At 30.6% G+C, this 14,322-nt stretch overlaps 1 protein-coding gene across 1 annotated transcript; it reads right to left on the minus strand.

Annotated features, from left to right (window-relative positions):
* Nucleotides 1–12,226: 12,226 nt before the first annotated feature.
* On the minus strand, nucleotides 12,227–12,886 carry LOC124895290. The gene is made up of 2 exons (XM_047405730.1): nucleotides 12,680–12,886; nucleotides 12,227–12,583 (listed from the first exon to the last, which is right to left on the minus strand). The coding sequence occupies exons 1-2, from the start codon at nucleotides 12,884–12,886 to the stop codon at nucleotides 12,227–12,229; spliced, it is 564 nt and encodes a 187-aa protein (XP_047261686.1).
* Between the last annotated feature and the right edge of the window lie 1,436 nt (nucleotides 12,887–14,322).

The following is a 14,322-nucleotide window of genomic DNA, read 5'->3' on the forward strand; positions in this document are numbered from 1 at the left end:
ATGCAGCTCCCTAGCAAAGTGTCCATCTGTATTATTTTTATTTTAGAGATACAACAGATGAAATTACATTACCGGATACATTTTTATATTTGCACTTGATTCAGATTTTGCATCTATTAAGATAATTCCATCGGCCAGATTCATTAGAAGTTACTTTCTACCCTATGTCTCTTCTTCAATTAGCTCTCAGATGATATAGTCTTCCATCAACCACCCATTTTCCCTCGAAAGCATTCTCCTACCGCACCTTCTAGCATATAATCATCACCCCAAGTGAGCAACCCAACCATATAAATTTTGGCCAGGGCAATAACTACATTGGTTTTCCATTCTTGTTTGATGCAGTGCGAGGCTTCGGAGGCCCTCTAAGGGTCCAATGCACACTTAAAGTTAAGTCCGATCACTATTGGTTCTCTGCAGTGACGACAAATATTGATCCCTTCACAAAAATTGACACGCATAAACGCGAGCAACAACCGTCAGTAATTCATAACAAGGTATCTGTACCATCTTTATGAGGTCCTCAGCCTTATCAATTTCAAACCCATCAAACTTAACGGTACAATGCATGATCTTGTTTGAATGATCAATGCCTAATTGGTTAAAAACTGCATTCACAAAAACATGTGTTGTCCCAGTGACCTTATCAGTAATACATACTTAACTCCCACACATATAATAGTGTATCCATCTGCACGCACCTTATTCTTCCTAGCCCATCTATGACTTAAATTGAATAAACAGATCACTAGCTTGTTGCAACAGATACACATCTGTTTATATTATCAAACAATTGAAGACATCTGTTACGACAGTTGATCAACCTATTGCAGAAATCAAACAGATATATACATCTGTTGCAAAAGATTGCCAGTATATTGTAAGTTATCTAACAGAAAGAATATATTTGGCAACAGATTACCCATCTGTTAGATTTATTTTAAAGCAATTTTCTTTTCTTTCCGAGATATAATAATTTATAAATAGGTCCCTCCTTACAAATATGGATGATCCAGATTCGTACAAGAATATTCATATCGAGTCCTTGCGTGAACTTCAAAGGCAGTTTGATGAACTCCAGAGAGATTTGGCTGACTTCGAAGCAAGGCTGCCAGATGAAAAATGTTCGATTGACAATAATAATAATAGTAGTAATAATAATTAGGTAATATTTTTTATTTTAGCGATTATTTTCCTCCTTTTGTATATCGGATCTACCCAAGGGATTCAAAAATCTATGAACATTCATTTCATTTTGTTGTCAACTTTGAATTTTTAATTCTTCTTTAGTATTTAATAATAATCATTCTGTTTATTCCTTGTTCTCAACATGTCGACGGTTGGTGCTAGGGATTGAGCTGCAATTTGTGTCAACTGTTAGAGGTTAATCTGCTACGACAGATCAATCATATGTTGCACCTAGCGACTATTAATAAAAAAAGGGTTATTGTTGTTATTGAGAGGGTGAAAAGAAAAAGACATGACTTTCCGATTATTCAATATGAAAAATACTTTGTAAATAAATAATAAGAAAATAAATGATAAACACAATTTATAACCACAATTTTAATAACTGATCATGACTTTTCACCATTTTTAGTTTTGAATTTATTTTTTAAATTATTTATTATATAATAAAATGGTTATTATTTTATTAATGAAATTGAAAAGGTATTTTTTTTATTTATAAAATAAAAAAGTAAGTAAATTTGGATTAATGATATGATGATAGTTATTTCTTTTAAAAGTAGATTATATGTTGAAAGAAATAAATTATCTGATGCAATATGTTCACTATGGTTACAACAGATGATATATCTGTTGTCACAGATGATTTATCTGATGCAACCTATATCGAGTCACAACTTAATAAAAGCGGTTCTTGGAAAGAACTAATTAATAATAATAATCTAAAAAGTCATGACTTATTACAATATTTCTTAATTTAATTAAGTCATTATTTTTCAGATTAATTAAAAATATAATTAATAAATGGAGGTAAACAGTTAGATTATAGTTGCAACAGATATGTTATCTGATGCAACATATTTTATATTTGTTGCAACAGATAATATATCTGTTGTCACAGATATATTAGCTGATGCAACAGATATAGAATCTGTTGCCATAACTCAATAAAAATGGTTCTTCAAAAGAACTAATTAATAATAATAATCTAAAAATTCATGACTTATATCACAATATTTATTTTCTTAATTTAATCAAAAATATAATTAATGTATGAAGGTGAATAGTCATGCCTTTTTGCCTCTCATTCAAATTTAATCCTCTATAAATAGATCCCTCCTTACTCAATCGTTCATTCAACTACACTCTATTTATTTATTGCATCTCGTCTTTCATATTACACTCTAGAAGATAAGATTATGGCTGACCTAGTGTGGGACGTTGCTTTTCTTCAAGACACCGTGAATGAACTTCGGAATCAAGTTCGTGACCTACAATAAGAACTGGGAGGAGTTAGATCAAGAATGCTCTATGAGATACGTAGGCCGAGGAGGGCCTTGCTACTTCCGGTTGAAGATTGGTCGGCTGGCAATGATGATGATGATGATAATAATAATAATTAGATTATTATTTTTCTTTTAGTCTATTATATGTATTTCTATTTGTTTTTGTTTAATAAATAAATTATGTTTGATCTTTGATATTTTAATCCATATTTAATTTTCATTTTGTCTATTATCTTCTCAACAAATATGTCGACGATTCGACATAAAAAGGAATAATTTAGAATCCAGTAGCAATAGCAAGATTTATATGTTGGGTTTGTGGCAGGGGTTGATGTGTTGTTCAAAGCAGATTACTCAAATTGCAACAGATAAGAAGTTGATGTAACAGATAAATAGTTTGTTTCAACAGATGACTAGTTTATTGCTTTGCTTGGCTCTGACGTTTTAATTCGTACCCTCTCCGTCTCAAATTACCCATCCCAAATTGAGATGCCACATTGATTAAGAAAAATAATTAATAACATGTCTGGTTTACCATAACTCACTGATCAGTTGGTGGGATAGTAGACGTGTTTAAAATAACCATTGTTTGCTATTCAATCGAAATTTCATAAGAGAAAAAAGATTTTAACGTAGATCGGCATATAATCCCCCTATTAAATGATGTTTCCATTTTCATTTGAAGAAAAAGTGATTAATGCAAAGGGTAAATCACAGATTTTTTTAAAATCTTTTCTTGATTAATAAAAAAGACAAGGAAAATGAGAAATCAAATTAGGAAATTTGAGATGGGTAATTGGACATAAGGAATAATTTTGAATCCAGTAGCAATAGAAAGAGTTGAAAACATATTGGTTATCTGTTGCGTTTGTGATAGGGGTTGATTTGTGTTGTTTCAAATAGATTAATCATTCGTTGCAACAGATAATTAGTCTGGTGCAACAGATAAACATCCTAATACAACAGATAATACAGCTGATGCAACAGATAATACGTCTGATGCAACAGATAAATAGTCTGATGCAATAAATAAATCTTCTGATATAACAAATTACTCATCTGATGCACCAGATGATTGATCTGTTTAAATTATGGACACTTATGCTAGATTTATGATCGGGGTTCTATCCATTGTTGGAAAAACAGAAGTGTACCCAGATGGCAAATACGAATAAAAATCATAATTTTACTTACCAAAGTCACCTATGAAGTAATGCCAAAGTGGAAAGTGATGTAGTAAACAAAATTTGACCTAAAAAATTGGTTAGATCGCAGCAGTAGCGCTATACCAACAACAACAACAACAAATGATCGACAAGAAGAAGATGAAGATGATAATGAAGTAGAAGATGATGATAATGAAGCAGAAGATGATAAATAAAGTAGTAGAAATATAAACAATGAACAACAAAAATTGCTAAGAGAGAGAAAACAACAATGGATGAGAAGAGAGAGAAAGACACCTTTTTTTCCTCCGTTTCCCGTTATTTTAGGTATACATTGCGATCAAAGTGTAAATTTAAAAACTTGTGGGTTATTTTCAAACTTCCTCAACTTTTTTAATCCATAATAAAGTAATTGTCACCTCCAACTAATAATTAAACTTGTGTCACCTACACCTCATTTTAAAACTCTTTTGTCACCTGTGGCCCAAATCCTAAGTTACACGAGGTAATGCTTTATTTATCTAAATTAAATGTACATTAAATATACATATAGTTTTCTTTGATACGTCTAGCTAGGTCATGGATAAGATAAAATATGAGATGGTACAACAGTGAAAACTAAAAATTTATATGATTGTCATATTCTCTCATTTTCATATTCCCCTTGGGCCTTGGCTCTTGGTAATACAATATTATAGATTAAAAAAAAGGAATATGAAAGTTTTTACTAAAAATTACATATATACACAAATATAAGTTACATAATTACATAAAAGCCCCAATTGGTAAAGTAATTACACAAATCCTATAATAATTAGAAAAAGTTCCTTCATTTGGTAATTTCTCTCTCCTCAATATTATACATGTAACAACCGGTTTTTGGCTTCCGTCTTTTACTCCCTTATTCTCCCATTATCAAGCCGATTTTTACTCCATTTTTGAAACCCCTCTTTTACGACATACTTGAAGTAACCTCTACTTGTGGTTATCAAATTGTAAGTTATTCAACAGTTAATTATTTTTAATATTGTACTTCATTAATTTTTTTGATTTTTTTTTCAACTTTACCAATTCAGGGTTTTTTTTGCATGTTCAAATTATAGTATTGTTCAATCTTATTCAAGTTAAGTAGTTCATTTTTTTGTTATTTTTCATATGGTACAAGTTAGATCTTTGATTTTCTTGTTTTGTTGTTCGATATAATAATATTGTTAAGTTAAAATAGTGTTAATTGGTAATGAATAATCCTTCAAGTTTTAGTTTAGGAATTACTGAGTTAGATGCAACTGTAGAAGATATTCCACTTGAATTTGTTCCTGCTACATTTGATGAACAGGATCCTGATTGGGCAGAGAATCGATCAAAGAATAGAAACTACCCCTTTACAATGAAGAAATTGAGGGATAAGGTTGCTTCTAAATCGAAGAAGTCTACTTCAAAAGCAAGTAAAAAGAAATTTGATGATTCCGGGCGACCACGTCTGCCGAAGGTATTTATTATGAGTGTATGTATAATTTGACACATGTATAATAAGACACAATACATTAGTGTTTCATCACACGAATGTATAATATAGTTGTTCTAAAATATTATTCTAAAGGTTATACATTCTAATAAAGCTGATATTAATTTTTGAAATATATAAGTTACCCTCATATATGTGTAGTTTTTGTTTATAATTGGTCTGATATAAATTGTTAGATGTATACATAACCATCATACATTTGTATATGTTATTTAATTATGGCACTCTTTGAAAATTTTATGTGTATAAGTTACCCTTATACATGTTTAGATGTAGTTTATTTTTTAGTATAATAAGAATTTTTTAGATATATAAGTAACCATCATACATGTGTATCGATAGAATGGTTAGTGTTGGATTTTATTATACATTAATGCAAGTGATTTGTTAATGATTAAGTAACCATCATACATGTCTAACAACTTATATTAATTTTAGATGTATAAGTTAACCTCATATATGTGTTACTGTAGTGTATATGTTGGACAGAAATTATTATACATTTAAACAGTTTAAATGTCAATGTATAAATAACCTTCATACATGACTAATAGTTGTTTAATGTGGGTCTGATTTAGTTAATGAATAAGTAACCATCATACATGTTTAACAGATTATATTAATTTTGAGATGTATAAGTTAACCTTATACATGTGTTAATGTAGTGTATATATTGGATTGTATTTATTAGACATTTAAACAGTTTACTTGTACAGTTATAAGTTACCCTCATACATAACTAACAATTGTTTAATGTTGGTCTGATTTATGTTATGAAAGTATAAATGACCATCATACAATCAGTAACTGTTAGCTAATTATGTTATGTTTTTCTTCCAGAGCATGAAATACCAAATTAATAAAGTCCCACCACACCCATTGCATTTGGGGGGCTTATGTAATTATGCTTTCGAGGAAGATATAAAGGAATATTTTGGAGAGGATGTACCTGGAGCATTTGGAAATACGATTTTTGGCATATTTTTGAATTTTCCACGGTGCAACTGGATAGGACAGATTTCAAAATGCCTACTCATTCTTGAAATTCAGCAGGATAACAAGGACGAGCATCATGTTTGGGTACAAGGGGAAATCCTCAAATTCACAATGCTTGAATTCGCCATTATTACCGGTCTGAAGTGTACTGACAATATTAATGATTATATGTATACTTCATTATCGAAATCAATGTTGATGTCGAGGTATTTTTCCGACAATAAAGGAGCAATAACTCAGTCAAAACTGATAACACGGGTGCAGATGGGAAACTTTGATAGCGCTGAAGATGCTCTGAACCTGGTGATATTGTTCTTTGTTCATACATTCATATTTCTCAGCATAGGAAGCACCAATCAGTGTTGGGCACTTTCAGATTATCAAGGATGGTCAGTACATTCACTTTCCATGGGGAAGGTCATATTTAAAAAGTTAATGAGTTCCTGGTAGTAGATTTCAATACTATGAAATAGTTATATTCATTGGGTGGAATGCCGCACATTCTAAATGTTTGGATGTTTGAATACTGCTCCGAGGTAGAATTAAAAACTGTTGTCCATCAGAGAAACGTTATTCCCAGAATACTAAACTAGTCGGTGGAGTGTATAAGGCCTAAGAAAGAATCTTTTATGTCTGGCATGTTCAGTAAGGTAATTGTTTTACTTTGTACTTATTTTGTTTATACAAGTCATTTTATTTATGTGCAAACATTTTATTTTGAAATTATTCTTTCCATCATTCGTACAAGAATATACAACCTACAATCGAAGAAGTTAGTAAGCTGGATTTGTCCTTTTCAAAAGATTTTGAGACATGTAATCCAACACTTATGCTTCAACATCCGATTCTGCAAAGTTGAAAAGGACATTAGATGAACTTCAACAACGTGTTGGTACCATTTCTGAAGAATTTGGTGATTTCAGCACTATACTGCCACGGGAAATCCTCATAATGGCTGGTTTTGCATCGCCTGTATCACCTGAACAACCTTTGAAGAAAAGAAAGACTGTCATGTTCGAGAAAGATAATAAAGAGGTGATGGATGATAATACATCTGGACATGATCATGCAGTACATCATGTGTCTGGTTTGTATATTGAAACGCATAAGGATGCAACAGAAAAGGGAGAAATTGGCGTGTCTAAATTTCAACATCATCATCATGGAGAAATTGGTGTGTCTCCTCAGAGTCACCAACACAAGTAAGTCTGTTCCTTCATCTTTCATACAACCTAAAGGGACTTCTAAATCAACTTTAGATGGTGATGAAATAAAGAATTACATCAACAAATATGTAAGTTTAGTTTCTTTATCATACATTTTTTTGAATAGCATGATGTGTTTCTACTAAATTTTTTTTTACGTGATAAGTTTGCTGAAAAGATGGCTAAACTGGTTACACTAATATCAAAAATACCTGTTGAGGTCGTCAAAGCATTGAAGAATGAAGAAAAATAAGCAATCATAGGTATAAAAATTTAATTTCATTATATTTTGTCTAACATTGATGAAATGCTCATATATTTAGATTGTTCGTGTTATATAGGAGGACAAAATTGATGAACAACAACAAAGTCAAGAAGACGGATCCAACATACAAGAGAGACCACATAAGGAGGATATGCAGGTACTTTTTGTCAATTATGTTGTTCGTTTACTATAAATCTACATAATTATATTATCAAAAACAAATGTTTTTTCTTTTTAATACAACATACAGATTATGATAAGGGATCACTCAACGATATGGAAGTATCTCGTGATGAAGAATCTAATAAGCAGCACATTGTTGAAGAGCAACAGTTGTTGGTATTTTTTCCCTTAATAGTTGTCACGTACTAAATATGGGCAGTTTAATTTTTATCATACATTCAGTTGAATGTATAATGATCAGTTATACATTAAACTTACTGTTTTTTCCTTCACCAAAATACATGTTATTTATGAATATCTTCATAAATATGCATTTCCTTTACAATTACTTAAACAACATCATTCTAGAATCACCTAAAACAAATTTATGAATAAATTTTCATTAAACCAACTTGTTATTTAATTTAGGATGTGAATGCGGCCGATAAAGAGGCAGGTCGTGAGGATGATTTTGAAAATGAGGACTATTCTGATTTGCAAGCTTTGGAGGTATCTTTCTATACATCAAATTATTTTTTTTCTAAAATATATGTCTATATAAATGTAGCTTCTGTTATTAGTTGACAAAAAGGATATTAACCTTATCGGCTGAATATAAAATTGTACCGATCTTGACGCTTTTAATATTTTGTACATTGTTTAACAGATGTCTTAATAAATATAATTTTTTTGTCTTCATGCAACTTGGATGATGATAATTGTCACATAAATAATAGGATGAGATTATGGCATATGAAGAAGAATGTAGCGATGAAGAATTAGGAAAAAAGAACATTCCAGATGTAGAAGATTTGCCTGTATTTTTATGTCCCTAATATTGTTTAATTACTACTACAACTTTCTATACACATGTAGTTTCTTGTAATATCTTCATATTAGGGTAGTTAAATGTACATAAAACATTCGATCGAATGTATCAAGAAGAGTCATACATTCAACATACAAACATTTTCATGAACATAAAGCTTGTAGTTTATAAATACCGTCATACATATTTATGTTATTAATGCTATAAAATCGTTTGTGAATTACATATGACATTATTTGTTACTACTGATATATTTATATATATTCATATGCACCCATTACAGATAGAAATTTCTTATCACTGGTGTAAAACTTGATTTCAATCTTTTATATTATACCTTGAATAAATGTTAATACACGATAATTGTTATTTAATATAGGATGTGAATGTAACTGCTAAAGAAGATGTTAATGAAGTGAATTTAAAAAATCAGGAATCTACTGACGTGGCAGATGTGCAGGTATTTTTTTGTCCCTAATATTTATTTTTTTTTTACAAAAATATATCTATCTACATGTTTGACTTTGTAAAAGTACGTACTGGGACTTAATGTTATTTCTCTGGTGCATATCAAATTTTTTTCTGTGGATTTGAACCAACTGGAATGTATTAATTTTTTTCTCTGCTGCATATCAAATTTTTTTGATATTGATGTTGTCATGATTTCTAACAAAAATGTCGTAAGCATTAATATAGTTACACATTCAGATATTGTATGTATACATTACAAATCCTTATGTGTTCATGTAGGATGAAGTTCGTTGGACAATAACTGATTCAATACAAGCAGCTGTAGATACAATTTTATTTGGTCTGTCAACACCTTTGACTACAAAGTCACTGGATGTTAGTGCTTCAAATAAAATGACAGAAAGATAATGGGACCTTCCAGGCAGTCAGATTCCACCTGACTTCTCTGATGCTAAGGTTCGGGAGCTTCAAGCCTCAAAAGTATAAGCACCTGTCAAACGAGAAAGAAAGAAGTACAGAGTTTTAAGGTTACCATACATTTAAAAGTATGGTTCTGGCTCTAATGATGCTGTTGATTTCGATAAAGAGGAGAAACTGAAGTATTCTTTTGATGGGTACACCATTAACCAAGATTTGCCGAACGAATTGATGATTGATTACTCCTAGTGGATTGCCGTAGGATTATAGAAAACTCATTCTGCCAAGTAAGAAATTTAGTATTTTTTTCCTAACAATACTATGCCATCTTAAACTAAACGGTAATTGTCATGTGTAATCAATGATGTTTTTTTTGAAAGAAACGTACAACCACTATCGAGTAATTTTTTCTGGGTTAGGTTACAGACAATTGGACTTTGTCGTTGCACTCCCATAGTCCAAGAATTGGTTTTACTTGATGTACGAATGCAAGACATGCTGGAACGATGAGGTAACTTATTTTAAATATTATCCATATCATAAGTTCTTTTGCTGATACTTAATATTCTACAAGACTATAATATATCATACATGTAAACCAATGTATAATAGCATATCATACATGTTAGACAATGTATAATAACATATCATACATACAGTATTTTCATTATCATTTGTTCAACTTTAATCAACATGTCATGTATAATAACATGTAACACTAGCATAGTTGTATATCATGCATCTAATTAACAAGTAAGGTTGAATCTACTGATTTCTTTCAATCATTTTACTATTTTACCCTGTTTTCACTTAAAGTATTTAGACGTTTTCTTCTACCACTTGAGAAAGAAATCAAAGATTCAGCTAGGTAATAATTATAGATATACGAAGACAAGCTACTTCTTTAAAACATATGTTGAGAAGACACATACTCGCTATTATCCAGCAGAACCGGCAGTTGAGCTATCAACGCAACAAGACTATGCAGAATCAATTATGGTGGCTGAGAATGAATATGCTATTGCTAAAATAATTCATGGATTTTGTATGCCTGCTAGATTACAATGGTATATGGTTGATGAGGTATATGTTCTAATTAATTGGGTAAATAATTTCATTGGGTATTGATTGTGATTGTCTTAAAGGAAAGCTTGATACATGTGTATGAGTTACTGTCAAGTAAAAGGAAAAAAGAACCACCAATTGAAATACAAAAGCTTGTAGCGATGTTTCCTACTTGTCAGATAATGACTTTTATAATAAGACCGAGCGAACTGACTGGCCATCACTTGAAGCATACAAAGGGAAGATTACTCAGTAAACTGGTCTTGTAAATGAAATCTCATTTGATGTTGACTATGTGCAAAACATCCCACAATAAACGTCTAATAGTTTGTAAGTAAATTACAATTTATTTTTCATGTATAATAATATAATAATTGATGTACTGATTATTATTTTATTTTTTTTTGAAATCAGGGATTGTGGCATCTTTGTGTGTGCCTATGCAGAAATATTAAGTGAAGAACTGCAAGTTCATTCATGTGGATTTGATGCTGCAAGTCAACGTGCACGCTATGCTTCCATACTGTGGCATTACAAAGTGAAAAAGGCAAATGAAGGGTACACGAGTGATAATGGAGATCCTCCTCGACCAAGGAAAAGTGTTTCAAAGAAATTGATACAAGTACAACTGTTACTTTAGAGTAGCAATATTTTCTAATTATTGCCATTGAATGAGCTATTTCTTATTTTTCATGGTTAATGTTACACATTTCCAAGATTACTTTCTTAATGTTAATGAGTATTTTATGGATGTCTTCTTTTTTTTTTGAAACAACTGATTTCTAGTTTCTAACACAATACTGTAATGATACAAACTAATTCTTGGTCGATGTTGAGTTTGCCTTTTTTTTTTTAAGACGTGTATAAATAAAAATAAAAATATACTGACATTGCATTTGAACACATTATATTTTTACTGTAACGTACATTTTCTTATAAGTTAAAAATACATTGCACTAATAATTAATACGTTAAATATATGTAACACATAACATAATACATGTTGTCACACTTTTTTTTTCTTAAATAAAATTTACAAACAAAGTTCACAACATTCACTTTTATAAAGTATTACACTATTTCATACAATGATACAAATGTATAATCTAATTTATACATTCGTAACTGAACAAAATATACTTTAGATAAACGTATAACGTGTAATCATTAAGAGTCATTAAAATGACATTTTTTCCTGTATAACATAATACACCAACACAAAGTATAACGCTACATCATACATTTCTTACACAGTAACTACTAACGTATAACAGTTCATACAGCTTATGTTTCAATATTTTTTTAAGTGAATGTTATATTTCCCAGATTACATAATACATATATCAATCAGTTGTAACTTACATTAATATGGTTACGAAATATGATAAACAAAAAATTATACAAACTATTCTGATACTATTAAATATTAATTGAACAAGTGAAACTCAAATAACAACCAAAAATCTTAACATTAATTGTTCCAACATTCCAACAAAATCTAATTAAAATGTTTATACTACTAAAACCAATCAAACTATCAGTATGTAGAAAAACATATTATCTTCATCATGATTCCTTTGGAACGCAAGTCCTACGGTTGTGACCGGCTTGTCCGCATTTATCGCAACGGTTCAAATTTGAAGATAGTGATTCACTTGATTTCAAATTCCTTTCTTTTTTTTGGCCTACCAGTAGGTCTTCGATATTTAGGGGGCAAAAATTTTTCATCATCAACAAAATCTGGAACATTCCAAACCTTCTTGTCTGGCATTGGAACTATCGGTAGTTCATATGTCTTCACTATAGTTTGTGGCCTGTATAATTCAGAGCAATAATGACCATAATCCTTTACATCCACATTTTTACTTTTTAATACGGCAATTCCATGTGGACAAGGTAATTCATCAATTTGATACCGGCCACAATTGCACGTGCCACGCTCAATATCTACAATGTACCTCCGTACCGAATCATAAACACAATAAATATAACTCTCTGCTGGCTTAACCTGTTACCAAAAAGCATAATATGTTTCAAATGTAAAAATATTAATATATAATCAATGTAAACAAAGTTTCTGTTCCATAATTATTCTAATACATACTGTCATCCGCAAAGCTTTAAAACCATTATGAGTTAGTATTTCTTCAAATCTTCTGCCAAGAGTTGTATTGGTGTAAGATGCAATTTTGTTGTTCTTACAATTCCATGCAGCAAATAAGATTCTAACTTCTTCTAGGAAACCTAGAATAGGAAGTTTTCTAGCCTCAACCAAACAACCATTAATACATTCGGCTATATTTGAAGTCATCATTCTACCTCTATTCACAGGAGAGTTACACCAAGCCCATTTTTCATACCCAGCTTCCTCCAGATATTCTCTTTGATCAACCTTAACAACCTTTGATATAATATATTCAAAATCTTCTTTTTTATAAGATATAGCCAAGGAATAATATAGGTCACTAAGTCTATCTTTGCTTTTTTCTAAAATAGGTGCAAACTTTTTTCCATAAATGCCAAATACAAGCTAGATGAGGGACATTAGGATAAACAATGCTTACACCTTTTATGATACTTTTATTTTTGTCTGAAACAACACACATGTTGTCTCTTTCACCAAATGCCTCTCTAAACTGTTGAAAAAGTCAAATCCACGCGTTGTCATTCTCTGAATCAACAACACCATAAGCTAATGGCAGAATACAACCTACATATAAATTAAACAAGACAATCATTGCAAAAAAAAAAAAGTCAACTATAAAGGTGCTAATTTTAGCATCTTTACGAATCATTATAAATAAAACATCAATGTATAAGCTAATATAATATATAGTAAATAACAAAGCAAAAAAATAGTACCAAAAATATGAACGCACATACCTGCACCATCTAATGTGCTTACCGATATAAATGTTCCTTCATATGGACAACTTAAATATGCCACATCAACAACTACAACAGGTCTACGAAATTCAAAATCCCTTTATCATCGGATGCAATGCAATAAACAAGTATTTTAACTCATTATCTACTGCTTTATGCATCCGAATATGCGATTGTGGATACACTTGGTTTAGCATATAAATATAACGGGTCATTTTTCTATATCTATCTGCTGGTCCACCTCTAAGCATTGCAATCGCCTTCTCTTTTACACGCCATGCTTTCATGTAGTTAATGTCGACTCCATAAACAAACTTTATCTCTTCTATAATGTCCGCGGGGGTGTGTCTTATTTTGTGATTGATTAATTTTGGAGCTGTAAATTCACTCACAAAATTAGTTGTCGCCACCACATTATTCAGTACTCTATCGCTAAGACTGCAACTATGCTCCGAAATAAATATTTTAATCACAAATAATTCCGATTCATTCATACAAGACGCCTTCATGACCCACTTGCAATCGTCAGTACGATAAATCAGTACATAGCTGCATCAAAATATAAAAACTTAGTCATTGTATTAAATAAAAGTATTAAACTTGAAAATAGAAAGAAAAATAAAATTTATTCCTGAAACTGGCCAATTATAGTATGCATATCTCTAAATTTATAATCAACATTATACATACGTCTTTTAACTTAAAAAAATAATTCATAAAATACAATAAATTTTAGAATGTCTTTATTCATATTATCAGTGCATATCTGCATCAAGAAATAAAAACTTAATCAATGTATAAAACAGAACTATTAAAAATTAAGATAGTAAGAACAACAAAGAAATACTTTCACTGCCCCAG

This window comes from Capsicum annuum, unplaced genomic scaffold (assembly GCF_002878395.1).
Source record: "Capsicum annuum cultivar UCD-10X-F1 unplaced genomic scaffold, UCD10Xv1.1 ctg81071, whole genome shotgun sequence".
Classification (NCBI taxonomy): domain Eukaryota; kingdom Viridiplantae; phylum Streptophyta; class Magnoliopsida; order Solanales; family Solanaceae; genus Capsicum; species Capsicum annuum.

Bases quoted from the DNA above. Each gene is read 5' to 3' on its own strand.
- LOC124895290 (XM_047405730.1), bottom strand. From the start codon at position 12,886: ATGACTTCAAATATAGCCGAATGTATTAATGGTTGTTTGGTTGAGGCT. The intron at 12,584-12,679 runs GTATGTATTAGA...TTTTGGTAACAG, and splicing joins TTAAAGCTTTGCGGATGACA to GTTAAGCCAGCAGAGAGTTA.